Consider the following 12,776-nt stretch of genomic DNA (forward strand, 5'->3'; position numbering starts at 1 on the left):
GTTTACTTGGGAAACCACAAAGCAAGGGGCATTTGCTACCAGTTTATCAGCCATCATCTGGTGTCATGAGCTAGGCACTTACATTGGCTCTGCTTTCTGGAGGACCCAAATGCTTCCATGGCAATGCTTCAAAACCTGGGAACCAGATGGCTCAGGGGGGACTGATAAGACAAGGCTCTTTTACCTATGAGCCACAAATATCATTTCTAACTAGTAGCCATTTAAGATTTCCCCTTCAGGACAGTGTTTAGAGCAGGTCAGCATGAGGAGTCTGGATCTGCTGTAGACCCTTGCCCAGGCTCTACATAAAGAAATGACTCCATTCTGCATGGCCTGGTGGCTGCTGGTACTATTCATCATCACCATTACCCTTTTATACACAAGCACAGTAAGAGAAAAATAACGCTGGGCTTGGATGCAGACATGTCTATAGAAGCCCTCAGCAGACAAGCAGCAGCATCGGGAGGGGTAGTAAGAAAAGGATCTGCTGCAAGGGCCCCGAGTAACTGGGTGACTTACATCTGCATCATCCATAGCAGTGCTGGTAGTGGTGCCATCCACCGTGGGACTTGAACTGGTAGAGCTGTCATAGTCCAGAGTAACTATCAGCACCTGGGCTGCCTCCTCCACCAGGGGCTCACGGTAGTCGGAGAAGAGCAGGTGGTTGTAGGGGATCCCATAGCCCACCGGGTCATAGGCACAGACAATGTTCAGGAGTGAAGTGAAGAGTGGCAGCGCGTGTCTGCAAGAGGGGCACACCAGGTGCTCAAGGACGGGAAGGGGGAAGCACTGGTCTTGCAAAGGAAATCGCAACAGACTGACCTCCCAGCCCACCCCAGCAGGCTCCCAGGAGAGAAGTGTTGGATACTGGGGGAAGCTGGCGGTGTTCCTGTTGTCAAAATAAAGGATGCTGGCCTCCATGGCTGTACCTGCAGCCCTCCTCACCAGCTAAGAGACAGCAGGACCCTGAAAGCGCTCCAGCCAAAGGAAACAAACTGGCTTCCTCTAGCCCAGGGTTGGGCAAAATGCAGCCTGGAGGTCAAACGCGGCTCGTCAGGCTATTCTATCCAGCCCACAGGGCCTCTAAAAATTTAGAAAATTAATATTTATCGGCCCCTGGCTGCCTGTCATGCAGCCCTCGATGGCTTGCTAAAACTCAGTAAGCGGTCCTCCACCCAAAATAACTGCCCACCCCTGCTCTAGCCTCAGAGGCACAGATAGCTTCAGGTAGCTAATTCCTACAGGACTCAGCACTGGGCCGCAAGGGGGCAGCATTCACCCATAACTGCACGCTGCCAGCCCACTGGACTCATCACAAAAGCACCTGCAGAATGAACCAAGACACCTGCTCCAGCCAAGAGTCGAGCCAACAAAAAGGAAAAGCTGAGTCGTTTGAGCACAGAATCAGTGATGCCCGAGCCCAACCCCGGTAGCTCTGCAACTGCTTCCTTGCCACAGCCTGGGCCAAGTTACTTCACTTTTTCGTGCCTCAGTGTCTGTCCCTTAAACAGGAATAATAGTGACCTACTTCCTGGGATCAAGGGTGGAGTCAAAACTTTTAAGATAGAGAAAATGAGCCAAATCCAGAGGCGGGAGGAACAGTGTGGACCAGAATGTGCCTTGAAAAAAAACCACTACATGACTTCACCTGGAAAGCACAGTCTAAGGCCTCCTGTGCTGCCTGCATTACCCCCTTGAGGGCTAGGAGCTGGGAGCAGAGCTTTTTCCCCCTCTATCCCTTCCCCAAAGCTTTGGGCACCTGCCCTCACCCCCTCTTACCTGTTTTCTGTGGAGCAAAAGAACTGCACCCAGGGGTTGGTGTTGCTGTTGTCTGAGGAGGGCGGCAAGTACATGGCCTCGGAGAAGCAGGTCAGCAGGAGTTTTAGCAGCTCTGTCCTGTAAAAAGAAAAATGGGAACCTAAGTCCTGGAGCCAGCCGGGAGAGGGTGCTGGAAGCAGGTCACTGGGAATCCAAAACCCTCAGCTCTCACAGGACAGCTCCTCTCTCAGTAACACTGAGTAACTTTGAACAGCTGGAGCCACCCAGTTGTGATGCTGGACACACATAACTGCTCTCCCCAGCGACAGGCACTCAAGGAAATCTCAGTCCCAACTGAGTTTGAAACAAAACTTTTTCAGCGCCTGTTTCCCCCACCAAAAAAAAAACGTTGGGAACTTTTATGGTCCCAATTCAACAACATTTCAGAATCGTGAAGGTTTCCATAACATGGAAGCTCTGCGTTTCAGCCACCTCTTCTCCCAGCCCCCTGGCAATCAGCAACCCTGGACTGCATCTTGGACATCCAAGCTCATCCCCTTGGGGCAATAAAGATGAACATCCCCCAAAAGCAAGGGACAAACTCATATGAGAGCACTGATACCAGAGGAGATAGATTTCCAGGGATCTCTGCATCCCTCGAGCTCTATTGTATGCAGTCTTAGCTCACAGCCCTGCATGCCTTGGGGCCTCCTTACCTGTTTAAGTCATGGATGTAGTTGGGCTGGGGGGAGTGAGCAAAGCCCACACCAGCCTCCCAAATGTACTCACAGCTGTCAATGGAGTGAATATCCTCTGCAGTATCCTAGGGGAAAACAGGCAGGTCAGAGCTCAGAAATGCAGGATGACAGCCTGAGGCATATGAGGGGTTAATCCAGGGGCAAAGAACACAACAGAAGAGGCATCAGCACAGCCAGGGGGGCCGTACAGAGAGGTGGATCCAGGTAGGGGGCAGTGATACAGTTGCCACCCCCTTTGATTCCTTTTCCACCCAAACTTAAAAACCAACTGCCCAGGAGAGGCACCAGCATTTCTGTTCAGGCAGCGCTGAGGAAGTCATTTAACTTCATGGCTCATTAGAGATGTACCTGATTCCTGCTAATCTCTTTTTATTCCACATGTGTTAACAACCCTCTCCTTCATCTTAATGATCTTGATGTTATTTTAATCAAGTTATCCTTTCTTCCGCAATGCTGATGTATGTTAAGTATTCCTGGTAGCGTCCCGCTTCTGCTGTTTCACAGCCCCAAAGACTGTCTTTAGCTTTAGCAAAAAACCTTAACTCAGGTGTGATTATTTGAATTCAGGGTAACTAACTCAGGTGATACTGAAGTGCTGGATGCACTGTCAAGATACCCAAGAAGGCTAGATTTAGTAAAAATGTACATCTCTTTTTCAGCTTTGTTAAACAATAATGACTACAGGACTAATAAAACAATCTCTTTGGACTATTTTTGCCTAGTTTGTTGTGAGGTTTTTTTAACTTAATGTATAAGACAGCAAATTAGTGCACAATCCAATACAGTTATATTTGTTTTTGTTTTGATCTTAAAGTGAATGATATAACTGAGCCCTAGCATATTAGGAAAGCTTCCAGTTTCTCTTTAAGTGGATAAAACATGTGTTGCATTCAATGCGATGATACACCACCCCACCTGCACCCCCCTTTTCAAAACCCTAGATCCACACATGGCTGTACACACTGCATGTATGGAGAAAAGTGCTGCCTCCTAAGGGACAATGAGTGACGCAGACCTTTCAGGGATCAACAGCAGCTGACAGCGCTCACCTTCATTGGCCTTTTCTCTAGAGCACTGAAGACCAAGGCAAGATGCCTGCTCTCTGGGAAATGGGTTGTTAGCAGGTGACAAGTCTGTTTTAATCATTTAAAACCTTAGCAACCCTGCTTAGGAGCTCCAGGCCTTAGCGCAATACAAATAATGCATCACTCTTATCAAAGCAGCTTCTCCTCCCCCCCTTGGTATTGGTCTAGCATTCCCCTGAGCTAGGCATCATGTTCGGCTGTCTGGCCAGGATGGATGGGCCTCCCAGGGAGCTCTGTGGGGACAAACGGCCATTGAAAGCTGCACGTTTACTCTCCACGGTACGAGGGTCCCAGTGAACGTACTGCCATCAAGGGCTTTTAGAGCACAGAGAAGGTCCATTGGAACATGCCAATTAAGCACGTTCCCCGAGCGGCCTTTTTCCTGTGGCACTCAGGGCTACCGGCTCACCAGACAGCTTCCCTAATTACTCTGGATTCCCATAACATAACCTGGAAGGGTGTGGGCAGTGGGGTCCCGCAGGGCTCGGCCCTTGGACCAATACTCTTCAATATCTTCATCAGCAACTTGGACGAGGGAGTGAAGTGTACTCTGTCCAAGTTTGCAGATGACACAAAGCTATGGGGAGAAGTGGACACGCTGGAGGACAGGGAACAGCTGCAGGCAGACCTGGATAGGCTGGACAAGTGGGCAGAAAACAACAGGATGCAGTTTAACAAGGAGAAATGCAAAGTGCTGCACCTAGGGAGGAAAAATGTCCAGCACACCTACAGCCTAGGGAATGACCTGCTGGGTGGCACAGAGGTGGAAAGGGATCTTGGAGTCCTAGTGGACTCCAAGATGAACATGAGCCGGCAGTGTGACGAAGCCATCAGAAAAGCCAATGGCACTTTATCGTGCATCAGCAGATGCATGACGAATAGGTCCAAGGAGGTGATACTTCCCCTCTATAGGGCGCTGGTCAGACCGCAGTTGGAGTACTGCGTGCAATTCTGGGCGCCACACTTCAAGAAGGATGCGGATAACCTGGAGAGGGTCCAGAGAAGGGCCACTCGTATGGTTAAGGGCCTGCAGACCAAGCCCTACGAGGAGAGACTAGAGAAACTGGACCTTTTCAGCCTCCGCAAGAGAAGGTTGAGAGGAGACCTTGTGGCTGCCTATAAGTTCATCACGGGGGCACAGAAGGGAATTGGTGAGGTTTTATTCACCAAGGCACCCCCGGGGGTTACAAGAAACAATGGCCACAAGGTAGCAGAAAGCAGATTTAGACTGGACATCAGGAAGAACTTCTTCACAGTTCGAGTGGCCAAGGTCTGGAACGGGCTCCCAAGGGAGGTGGTGCTCTCCCCTACCCTGGGGGTCTTCAAGAGGAGGTTAGATAAGCATCTAGCTGGGGTCATCTGAACCCAGCATGCTTTCCAGACTATGCAGGGGGTCGGACTCGATGATCTATAGAGGTCCCTTCCGACCCTAGCATCTATGAATCTATGAATAACGTAACTGCCTCTTCCCTGCACTCCCAACCACCAGTGCCAACAAAGCCAGTGTAGCAGCGGGCAGACGGTTCACACAGCTAGTGCTCTTTCACAGATCCCTCCTGCCCACTGCTGGCAGAGCCCGTAACACCCTTGCAGCAAGAATTCCTGCACCTTCTGCTGGGACTGGGACAAGGTATGATGAGCTCCCCCTGTAACCTGTGCTCTGATGTCTCTTGCTTATAAAAGCCTGTGTATTTAAATCATAGAGGGATGCTGCCAAGATCCCGTGCTAAAATGTCTTACTACGTGGGATCATAACTAGCTGCTAAAGGGAGCCAAAATAAAAGCAGGTTAGAAAATGAAGGTGCATTGAAGATCAAACCCTTGTGCCAGGATGTGCTGAAGCTGCGTGGCTTTACTGATAGGGAGCCAGGCTCCTTCTATTCATTGGTGTTACAAGGCTCCAGGAATGAGTCTTCCAGCTGGGTAAGCACAGAGTTAACGCTGCCCCACAATTGTACCAAATGCCAGCAAAAGAAACAAGCTGCTAAAGTCCTCTGCTCTCCGAGAAACAATGGCAATGTGCGCGTTTGCCAAGAGGATCACGTTTCCAGCTAGGGCTGCTTTGTAAGGATAGGGCAGTGCCAGCCATTCCAGCCGGTGCCCACTCAGCCATACCCGACCAGCCTCCTACTGCTGCTCTTCAACTAGAGCATACCAGGCAACTCTTTTCTGCTCTCACCGACGGGCTAGTTATAGAGGAAAGAAACTTCCTGCATCCATTTCTCAGAGCTTTAATCCTCACCACAGCCTTTCTACAGTACAAGCAAGAAGAGGGGAGAATTGTCATTTTCCCTGAAAAACTCCAAGACTGACCTGTACAGAATTCAGGGCCTGGTCCCTAACAATCCCACCAGCCAAAGTACAGGAGCTCAGCAGTTAGCCCCCGTGTCCAGAGTACCACAGAGACAGGCATAAAGTAATGCTTTCTATTTCTACCCCATCTTCCACCTGCGTGTTCTCAGCATGCATTATAGATATCAAACCATCGATGATGATCTATCCCAGGGGTGGGCAAAATGTGGCCCATGGGCTGAAAGCGGCCTGCCAGGCCATTCTATCCAGCCTGCAGATCCCCTAAAAATTTAGAAAATGAATATGCATCTGCCCCTGGCTGCCTGTCATGCAGCCCTTGGTGGCTTGCCAAAACTCAGTAAGCGGCCCTCTGCCAGAAATAATTGCCCACCCCTGATCTATCCTCTTCAGGCTAGGCATTGCCCATATTGTACAGAGGAGACAGAGAGAGAAAGAGAGAGAGGACCAGAGTTGCAGCAGTGGAAATCTGTGTCGTTCCACTAACTGCACTGGAGTTATGCCATTTTATGCCAGTTGAAAGTCTGGGCCCGAGTGAACTGAGCGAAAAGATTAAAACAATGATCTCCAGACCTATAATATGAGTGCTGGTCATGGTGCAAAGAAGTTGTATGAGAGGGTTGTTCAGCAGTTTTAAGAATAGGTTAAACAGACTTGTCTAGAATGGTTTAGACAAGGATGATCTTGCCTTGAACAGGGGATTGGAATAGATGACCTTGTGAGGTCCCCTCCAGGCCATAATTTTGTAAGATTTTATATTATCTTAGGCACAAGATCATTATTCTTCCCATTTGGGAACAACAGGGCAGAGAAGCATCTCGTTTCCACTACTGAGGCCAGAGTCCAAGAGCTTAGAAATCTATTTATGCTCCACTTCTCTAGATTGCACCATTTCTTCAACAAGTAAAATCCTAAAATGCCTCCAGCTGCATATTAAAAGCAAATGCATTCTGGTATGCTCCTTTAAGGGAGAATGAAGTGTTCTCTATAGGCCAGTTCTTTAGGGCTCAATAATGCCAGATCCTTGGATTTGTTTTACTGACTCTAAAAGAAAGAAACTTAGGCAATCACTAATCTAACTTCATGTGGAAGAAGTGGGAATTTAACAAGATCTGTGCACAGAGCAAATAAGGTAGGTATGATACAACAGGACCATTTTATGATCTGGGAAGTGACGACAAAGTAGGAACTAAATGAAGACCGGCACCTAAAACAGTAGCTAATAGAGGTAGATAAAGTTCCTTGGGTGAATCTGATATCTTTTATTAGGCTTCCCATTCAGCAGACACTAAGTCCAGTCTTCCATTTACGTCAGATCCCCGAGGGTCCTGGACCATCATTTTAAATTCCACAGATAGGTTTGTTTCAAAAGCTGAACCATGCCAATGAGGTCACCAAAATTGATGCCAAAGAACCAATTCTCCAAGATTTTAAGTTAGGGGCATATCTTGTTTGCTCTGGATCCCACATCTAAGCAACAGCAGGCCAATGGATTTTAGCAGGTGCTTCTAGCCAGCACCATCCCAAAGACAATGGAACAACGATGTACAATGAGATCAAGACAGGTTGGTTTAAATCAGCACGAACGGACATCATGGAAAGACATAAGCAGTAGCTCCAGGATTATTTACAGCTTGTTCAGTTCAACATCTCACCATTTGCTGCCTATAGTTCTGCAGATGTTGCAAGCGACACAAAAGCCCTTTCATCCCCAGTCCATCACACACAGATCTAGTCCTACGTTTGCCTTTACCTACTGCAGAAGTAGCCAAGTCACGTGGCCCATGATGCCCTGCATTCCTATCTGCAATCTCTCTACATCTTTAGCAAGGTGGCATGGTCCATGGATAGTACAGATCCAGGCATGCAAGACCCCAACTTAATCCAAACACCTAGGTTGAAGGCAGGACTGGAATGGAGTATTACATTTGACCTGTGAAGGTTGTGTGGGTCATGACAGCTTGCTGCATGGCCTGATTTGCTATGCTCAGTGCTTATGCAACACTCAACACACATTTAAAGTGCTATACAAACAAGAGCTAATTAATTAATGATCACCACAGGCTGCTTCTTTTGTATGAAAGATAACAGCACCTGTAATTTGTTCCTTCCTTTTGGCCCTCAGGGATCTTTGTAAGTAGTCAGTGGGATGAAACTTGGATCTCATAGTTCTAATGACTTGAGCAGAATAGCTTACGTCCACATGCAACACCTCCTGGATGTGTAACAAAGATGGCTGGAGCAAATGAGCAGCCTTTCAAGAATCCCATGGTTTAACTAAACCCTTAAATGTTAGATACTCAGGAAATGTTGAGCAGAGAAATTAGTTTCTTGTGAAAGCAGATATCAAGTTGAGAAGTAACAGAACTCCACACAGACTTGAGGAACAGAGCTAGGAAAGTCTGCTTTACCTCTCTGCAATCATCAGGAGATTTTTGTCACCAAAAGTCAAAAAAATATGAGAAGCAGTGAGCTTCAGTGAGCACCTGTCTTTTTAGGAAGGCAAAATCAGAATTCCTCATCTGTCTTCTGATTTCACTGGCCAGCGAGACTTGGTTAGAGCCAACATATCACTGACCACAGGGCAAGAAACTAGAGAAGGATTGATGTTCCTGAGCAGTATGTTTCTAGCCTGCCCCTCCCCACAAAGCAGGAGCTGGTGACAGAATAGCCAAGTTGATCTGTCTACTTAATTAAAGACATTTTTTGCAAAAACTCTAGTTGGTCTAATAAAAGATATCACCTCTACCACAAGTTCTGATTCCTTCTGTCTACTTAGGACACTTCGCTTGGCTCTCAAAGTCTCTTCATTCATGATACTAACCAAGCACTTTTTTGCAATAGTTCTTACTGTGGGCAAGGTAAGGACTAAACTACTAAGCTTCTACCAGGGTGGACAAGAGGGAAATGTGCATCCTGGACTGGACCACAGGAATGGTGGATGCTTTTTAGAAGCTGAATAAATGCTAAGCTGCTGGCACAGCTGGCTGAAGCCAAACATAGGCTCACTTGACTTACCACAGTGCTCTTCCGGTGACTCTGGACAGTGAAATCTGGACAGAAGAGCAGGTCTGCAATTGCCAGCAGCAATGATTCAGCAAGTGGCCGGGCATTTTCATCATCTTCATCCCCCTGAAAAAGGCCAAACAAGGTAGAAAAGTCACAGTGCAGGCCTGCAAGGCAGTACACAGTAACATTAAACACACTGCAGCAGGCAGGAGACAGCGATCTGGGGAAAGCAAAGAAACTGGGAAAAGAAATAACCCGCCTATTAAAAGGGAGACACCATCCCCGCTTGAGACCAGGCAGGTGATACAGTAATGGGAGAGGGAAGTGTCAATGAGAACCCATAGGTTTCAAAGGGAAGAGGACTTGAGGGCAATAGATGCAGCAGGAGATGCAAATAATCTCACTGGGCCCCCCCAGAAGTCGTCAGGGAGATGTTTGTCCTACTGAGGCTGCACAACTGATACGACCCTGGAGGAAGGAACCAGAAAGAGGGCATGTGAGATAGGAGAGGGCCCAGTGTCACCCCACCATGACCAGTTGGGCGGTTCAGATGGAGTCTGATGCAGCGGGGACTGGTATCACTCAGGCAGCACCAGATAATACTTAATCAACTTAAGATGAAACTGAATTAAGGTTTCCAACCCTGGCATGTGCTACCCAGAGCTGGGGAGAAGAAAGGAGGCAAGCGCCCCCAGCCTGCCATGGCAGACTGAGTACTAGCAGCAGAGTGGATCTTGCTCTCCCCAACCCCAGCAAATCCAGAGGCCAACGCTTGTCACGCATGGTTACTGTGCTGCATCCGTTTCCAGGGGAACCTCTCCACTCCCTCCCATAAGCATCACGCCTTCCCCCCCACAGCTAACCGCAGCCTTCTGCCAGGAGAGGGCGAGGAGCATCTCTGCAACAGCCTGGCCTTTTTCAACGTGTGCGTGACACACAGCCGCTCCATCGCAGCTGAACGGAGAGGATCGTCTGCACCGTGCTGACGTCTCCTAGTGCAACATCACAGACCAATGAAAGGTTCCCACGTGTAAGGACAGGGCCGGGAGTGGTGGGGGGCAGCTGGAAGGCAGCAAAGATGCTTTTGCTTTGAAATCAGAGCTGCCTCGAGGTCAAAAGGGATTATGTATAAAAAGGATGATCCGCACCAGTGTAGCCTGAGCTAGCAGACACATCACCTGCGTGCAGGGGATATCAGCCCTGCTGGCACCAGCTACAGTCAGGCGATTCAGAGAGAACGTAAGGAACCAGCAGATCCTTGTCACCACAGGGAAGGTGCTTCATTCTCTAAGAAGTCCCTAGGAGGGTACTTATCATGTTTAATGAACTGAGGTCTCTCTTCTCCCCATTCCACCACACTGGGAATGCCCCAGGATGTATATCCATTATCTACAGCTGCAAAGGATCATCCTTACTTCTGATCCCAGCCTCGCCAAATTGGGATCTGCCATTCACCCTCACCCACACCTATAGGACAGTCCCTTCCAGGTAGGAAACCCAGCCAGGAAACGCATTCTAGGGTTCAGGTACCAGGACTCCTCCCCACTCTGCACCTGATGGAAAGCTGCCACCTCGAGGACAAAACCAGCAGGGGATGCTTTCACTTGTACCTTCTTTCCTCTCTGTTAGCGAGCTAAGCATCCCTGCGACTTATGCTCCAGTTCCAAGAACCAGAGCCACCTATCAGAGTGCAACACAGCAGCTCCCATATGTGCGGGCAAGGTATGGATGTGATGATCCAACAGCTGGCTTCCCCACTGCTTGTAGGCTCTGTGCATGGATCTCCTGCCTCACAGTATAGCCAGCTTTATTCAGAGTCAGCTCACGCACCATTTGGGGGCCTTGACTCATTGGTAAAGCCCAAATCAGCATTCATGATGCATAAGCGCAGGACGAATGGACCAGGAATTGAAATGGCACCATCAGTGCCTGCCATTCCCTAACCACCCTAACAGGCTAGAGTGCCCTTTGAGTCCAATAACCATTGGCCTACACAGCTGCCAAGCGAGGTGCGCATTCGGTGTCTAACAACAGCCAAGCTGTGTCCAAGCACAAAGCAGTGCACTGTCCCTCCCCCCAAACAAGGCTGCTCGCACACTGTGCTCCCACATAGCTCTATTCCCCAGGATGGAGGCCTGTCCAATCACACAGTGAGAAAAAAGTACCCAAGTCCCCTCTCCCTGCCTGCCAGCATTTTCCTTTAAAATGGGCTCAGGTGAGATAGATTAGAAGTGAGAGACTGAGACAGCTCAAGGCTCTTGCTGTCCCACGGCCTTTTTAATTCAAATAGATCAAGGCTCTTGCTGTTCCAAACCCCCCTCTCTGCCACTCCACTAAGCCTCCATGAAAGGCACTGCTGGACACTACTGTAGAGGGGATACAGCTGCACTCGGCAGCACAAAGCCCAGAAGTGCCAGACTGCAGACCCAGCGTCTCCAAGGAGAGCACTGCTGCTGTATTAAAGGACCAGCTGCTGTTCTAGCAAGTAGGCAAATCAATGCTCCCCTGCTGCTATGCTGTTATGTACAGGAACAGCAATAATATTGCAGCCAAGGATCCTAGAGCATTTTACACCCTTCCACCTTGACACCACAAAATGTGACACAGCAAGTATCATCACTATCCCCATGCCAATGCAAATGCAGAAGCATTGTCACTCACCTAAGGTTACCCAAGTTAGTAGCGGAACCAGTAATACAACCTAATTAGAGTACTTCCTAATTTCCAACTACTGGGCCACACATGCCTAGCTCAAAAGCAGTAAAGCTCAGATCAGGAAAGGGCCACTGCATTACAACTCATAGAGCTTCTCTGCACATAGCTCTGTCATAATATTATTTCAGTTTAATTTGGTTCCTGAGTGGCTTTAGCCACTGGTAAACTAAAATATGAGGTTCCACCCAAGCTTTATGCACCAGAATACTTGTATTTGTTTAAATTCACATTTGATGTTATATTGGATCAACCACCTTGAGTAGGCAAGGTCTTACCCACAAAAGCCAAGTGACTGAAATACTCCAATAGACACCAGCCTGTGCTGAACAAAGCAACTTCAGGGAGAAGCAGCGGGCAATAACGGTGGTGCTACAGAAGGACTGTACACTTGCTTTCAGCCCATCCCAGCACACTCAGTATGGAGGCAGCTAGACCCACTCTGCATCTTTCAAGAAGCTTCCCACAAGATTCAACCCAGTGATTCTCAACCAGGGTGCCACAGCAACTTTGTGTATGGATAACAGTGCTATTAGGTGTGCAAACATGATTCACAAGATAAACCCAGAGATTTCAAATGGGAATCCATAGCACTGAAACACTCTGACCGGCTGTGATCTGTCTGAGATCTCTGGAACAGAAAAATTACTCTATTATTTACCTTAGCAAAAAAAACAAAACAAGTTGAAGCTAAAAAACAGCATTTTCCAAGGAGTGCCTTGAGTCTAAAAAGGGTGAGAACCAATGGCTCAACCTACTGAAACAAAGCTGCTCCTAACTGATCTTTTTTTGGTGCCACATGGTCTTTGCTTCCTGCAACATCTCCCTCCCTCCATTCCTAGCCCAACAATGACATGAGTCAATAGACACAGACCCCTCCTCGTCCAGCCCCAGGTACAGTCGACCAGAAGAAGCCTCTCCAGTCAGGATCCTCAAAGATGTATGGCAGGATGCGGGTGAGAAGCCGACTGCAGTTCAAAACGATTTGCCTCTCCTTTTCTGTGTGACAGCCACTCTCCGCTCCCTGAACCAGCTTCTCCACAGCCTGATGGAAACAAAACAAAGCAAAGTAGCACAATGCTGGCATCCCGCAGGCTACAGACATGTGGACCCTAACACAGAGCTACAGGTAGCCCATCATCAT

General features: G+C 48.5%; 1 protein-coding gene across 4 annotated transcripts in view; it reads right to left on the reverse strand.

The window, feature by feature from the left end:
• HID1 (HID1 domain containing) overlaps nt 1-12,776 on the reverse strand; it is a 46,252-nt gene that overhangs the window by 19,399 nt on the left and 14,077 nt on the right. For 3 of the 4 annotated variants that reach the window (XM_006262439.4, XM_019494273.2, XM_019494274.2), the window contains exons 3-7: nt 12,507-12,677; nt 8,930-9,043; nt 2,475-2,581; nt 1,780-1,896; nt 520-742 (exon numbers count right to left, since the gene is read on the reverse strand). In XM_006262439.4, the coding sequence (XP_006262501.2) occupies nt 520-742; nt 1,780-1,896; nt 2,475-2,581; nt 8,930-9,043; nt 12,507-12,677 (732 nt within the window). Of the gene's footprint in view, nt 1-519; nt 743-1,779; nt 1,897-2,474; nt 2,582-8,929; nt 9,044-9,783; nt 9,871-12,506; nt 12,678-12,776 lie in introns of those variants that run through there. The other variant, XM_019494275.2, reaches the window with a different exon arrangement.

This window comes from Alligator mississippiensis, chromosome 8, assembly GCF_030867095.1.
Source record: "Alligator mississippiensis isolate rAllMis1 chromosome 8, rAllMis1, whole genome shotgun sequence".
NCBI lineage: Eukaryota > Metazoa > Chordata > Crocodylia > Alligatoridae > Alligator > Alligator mississippiensis.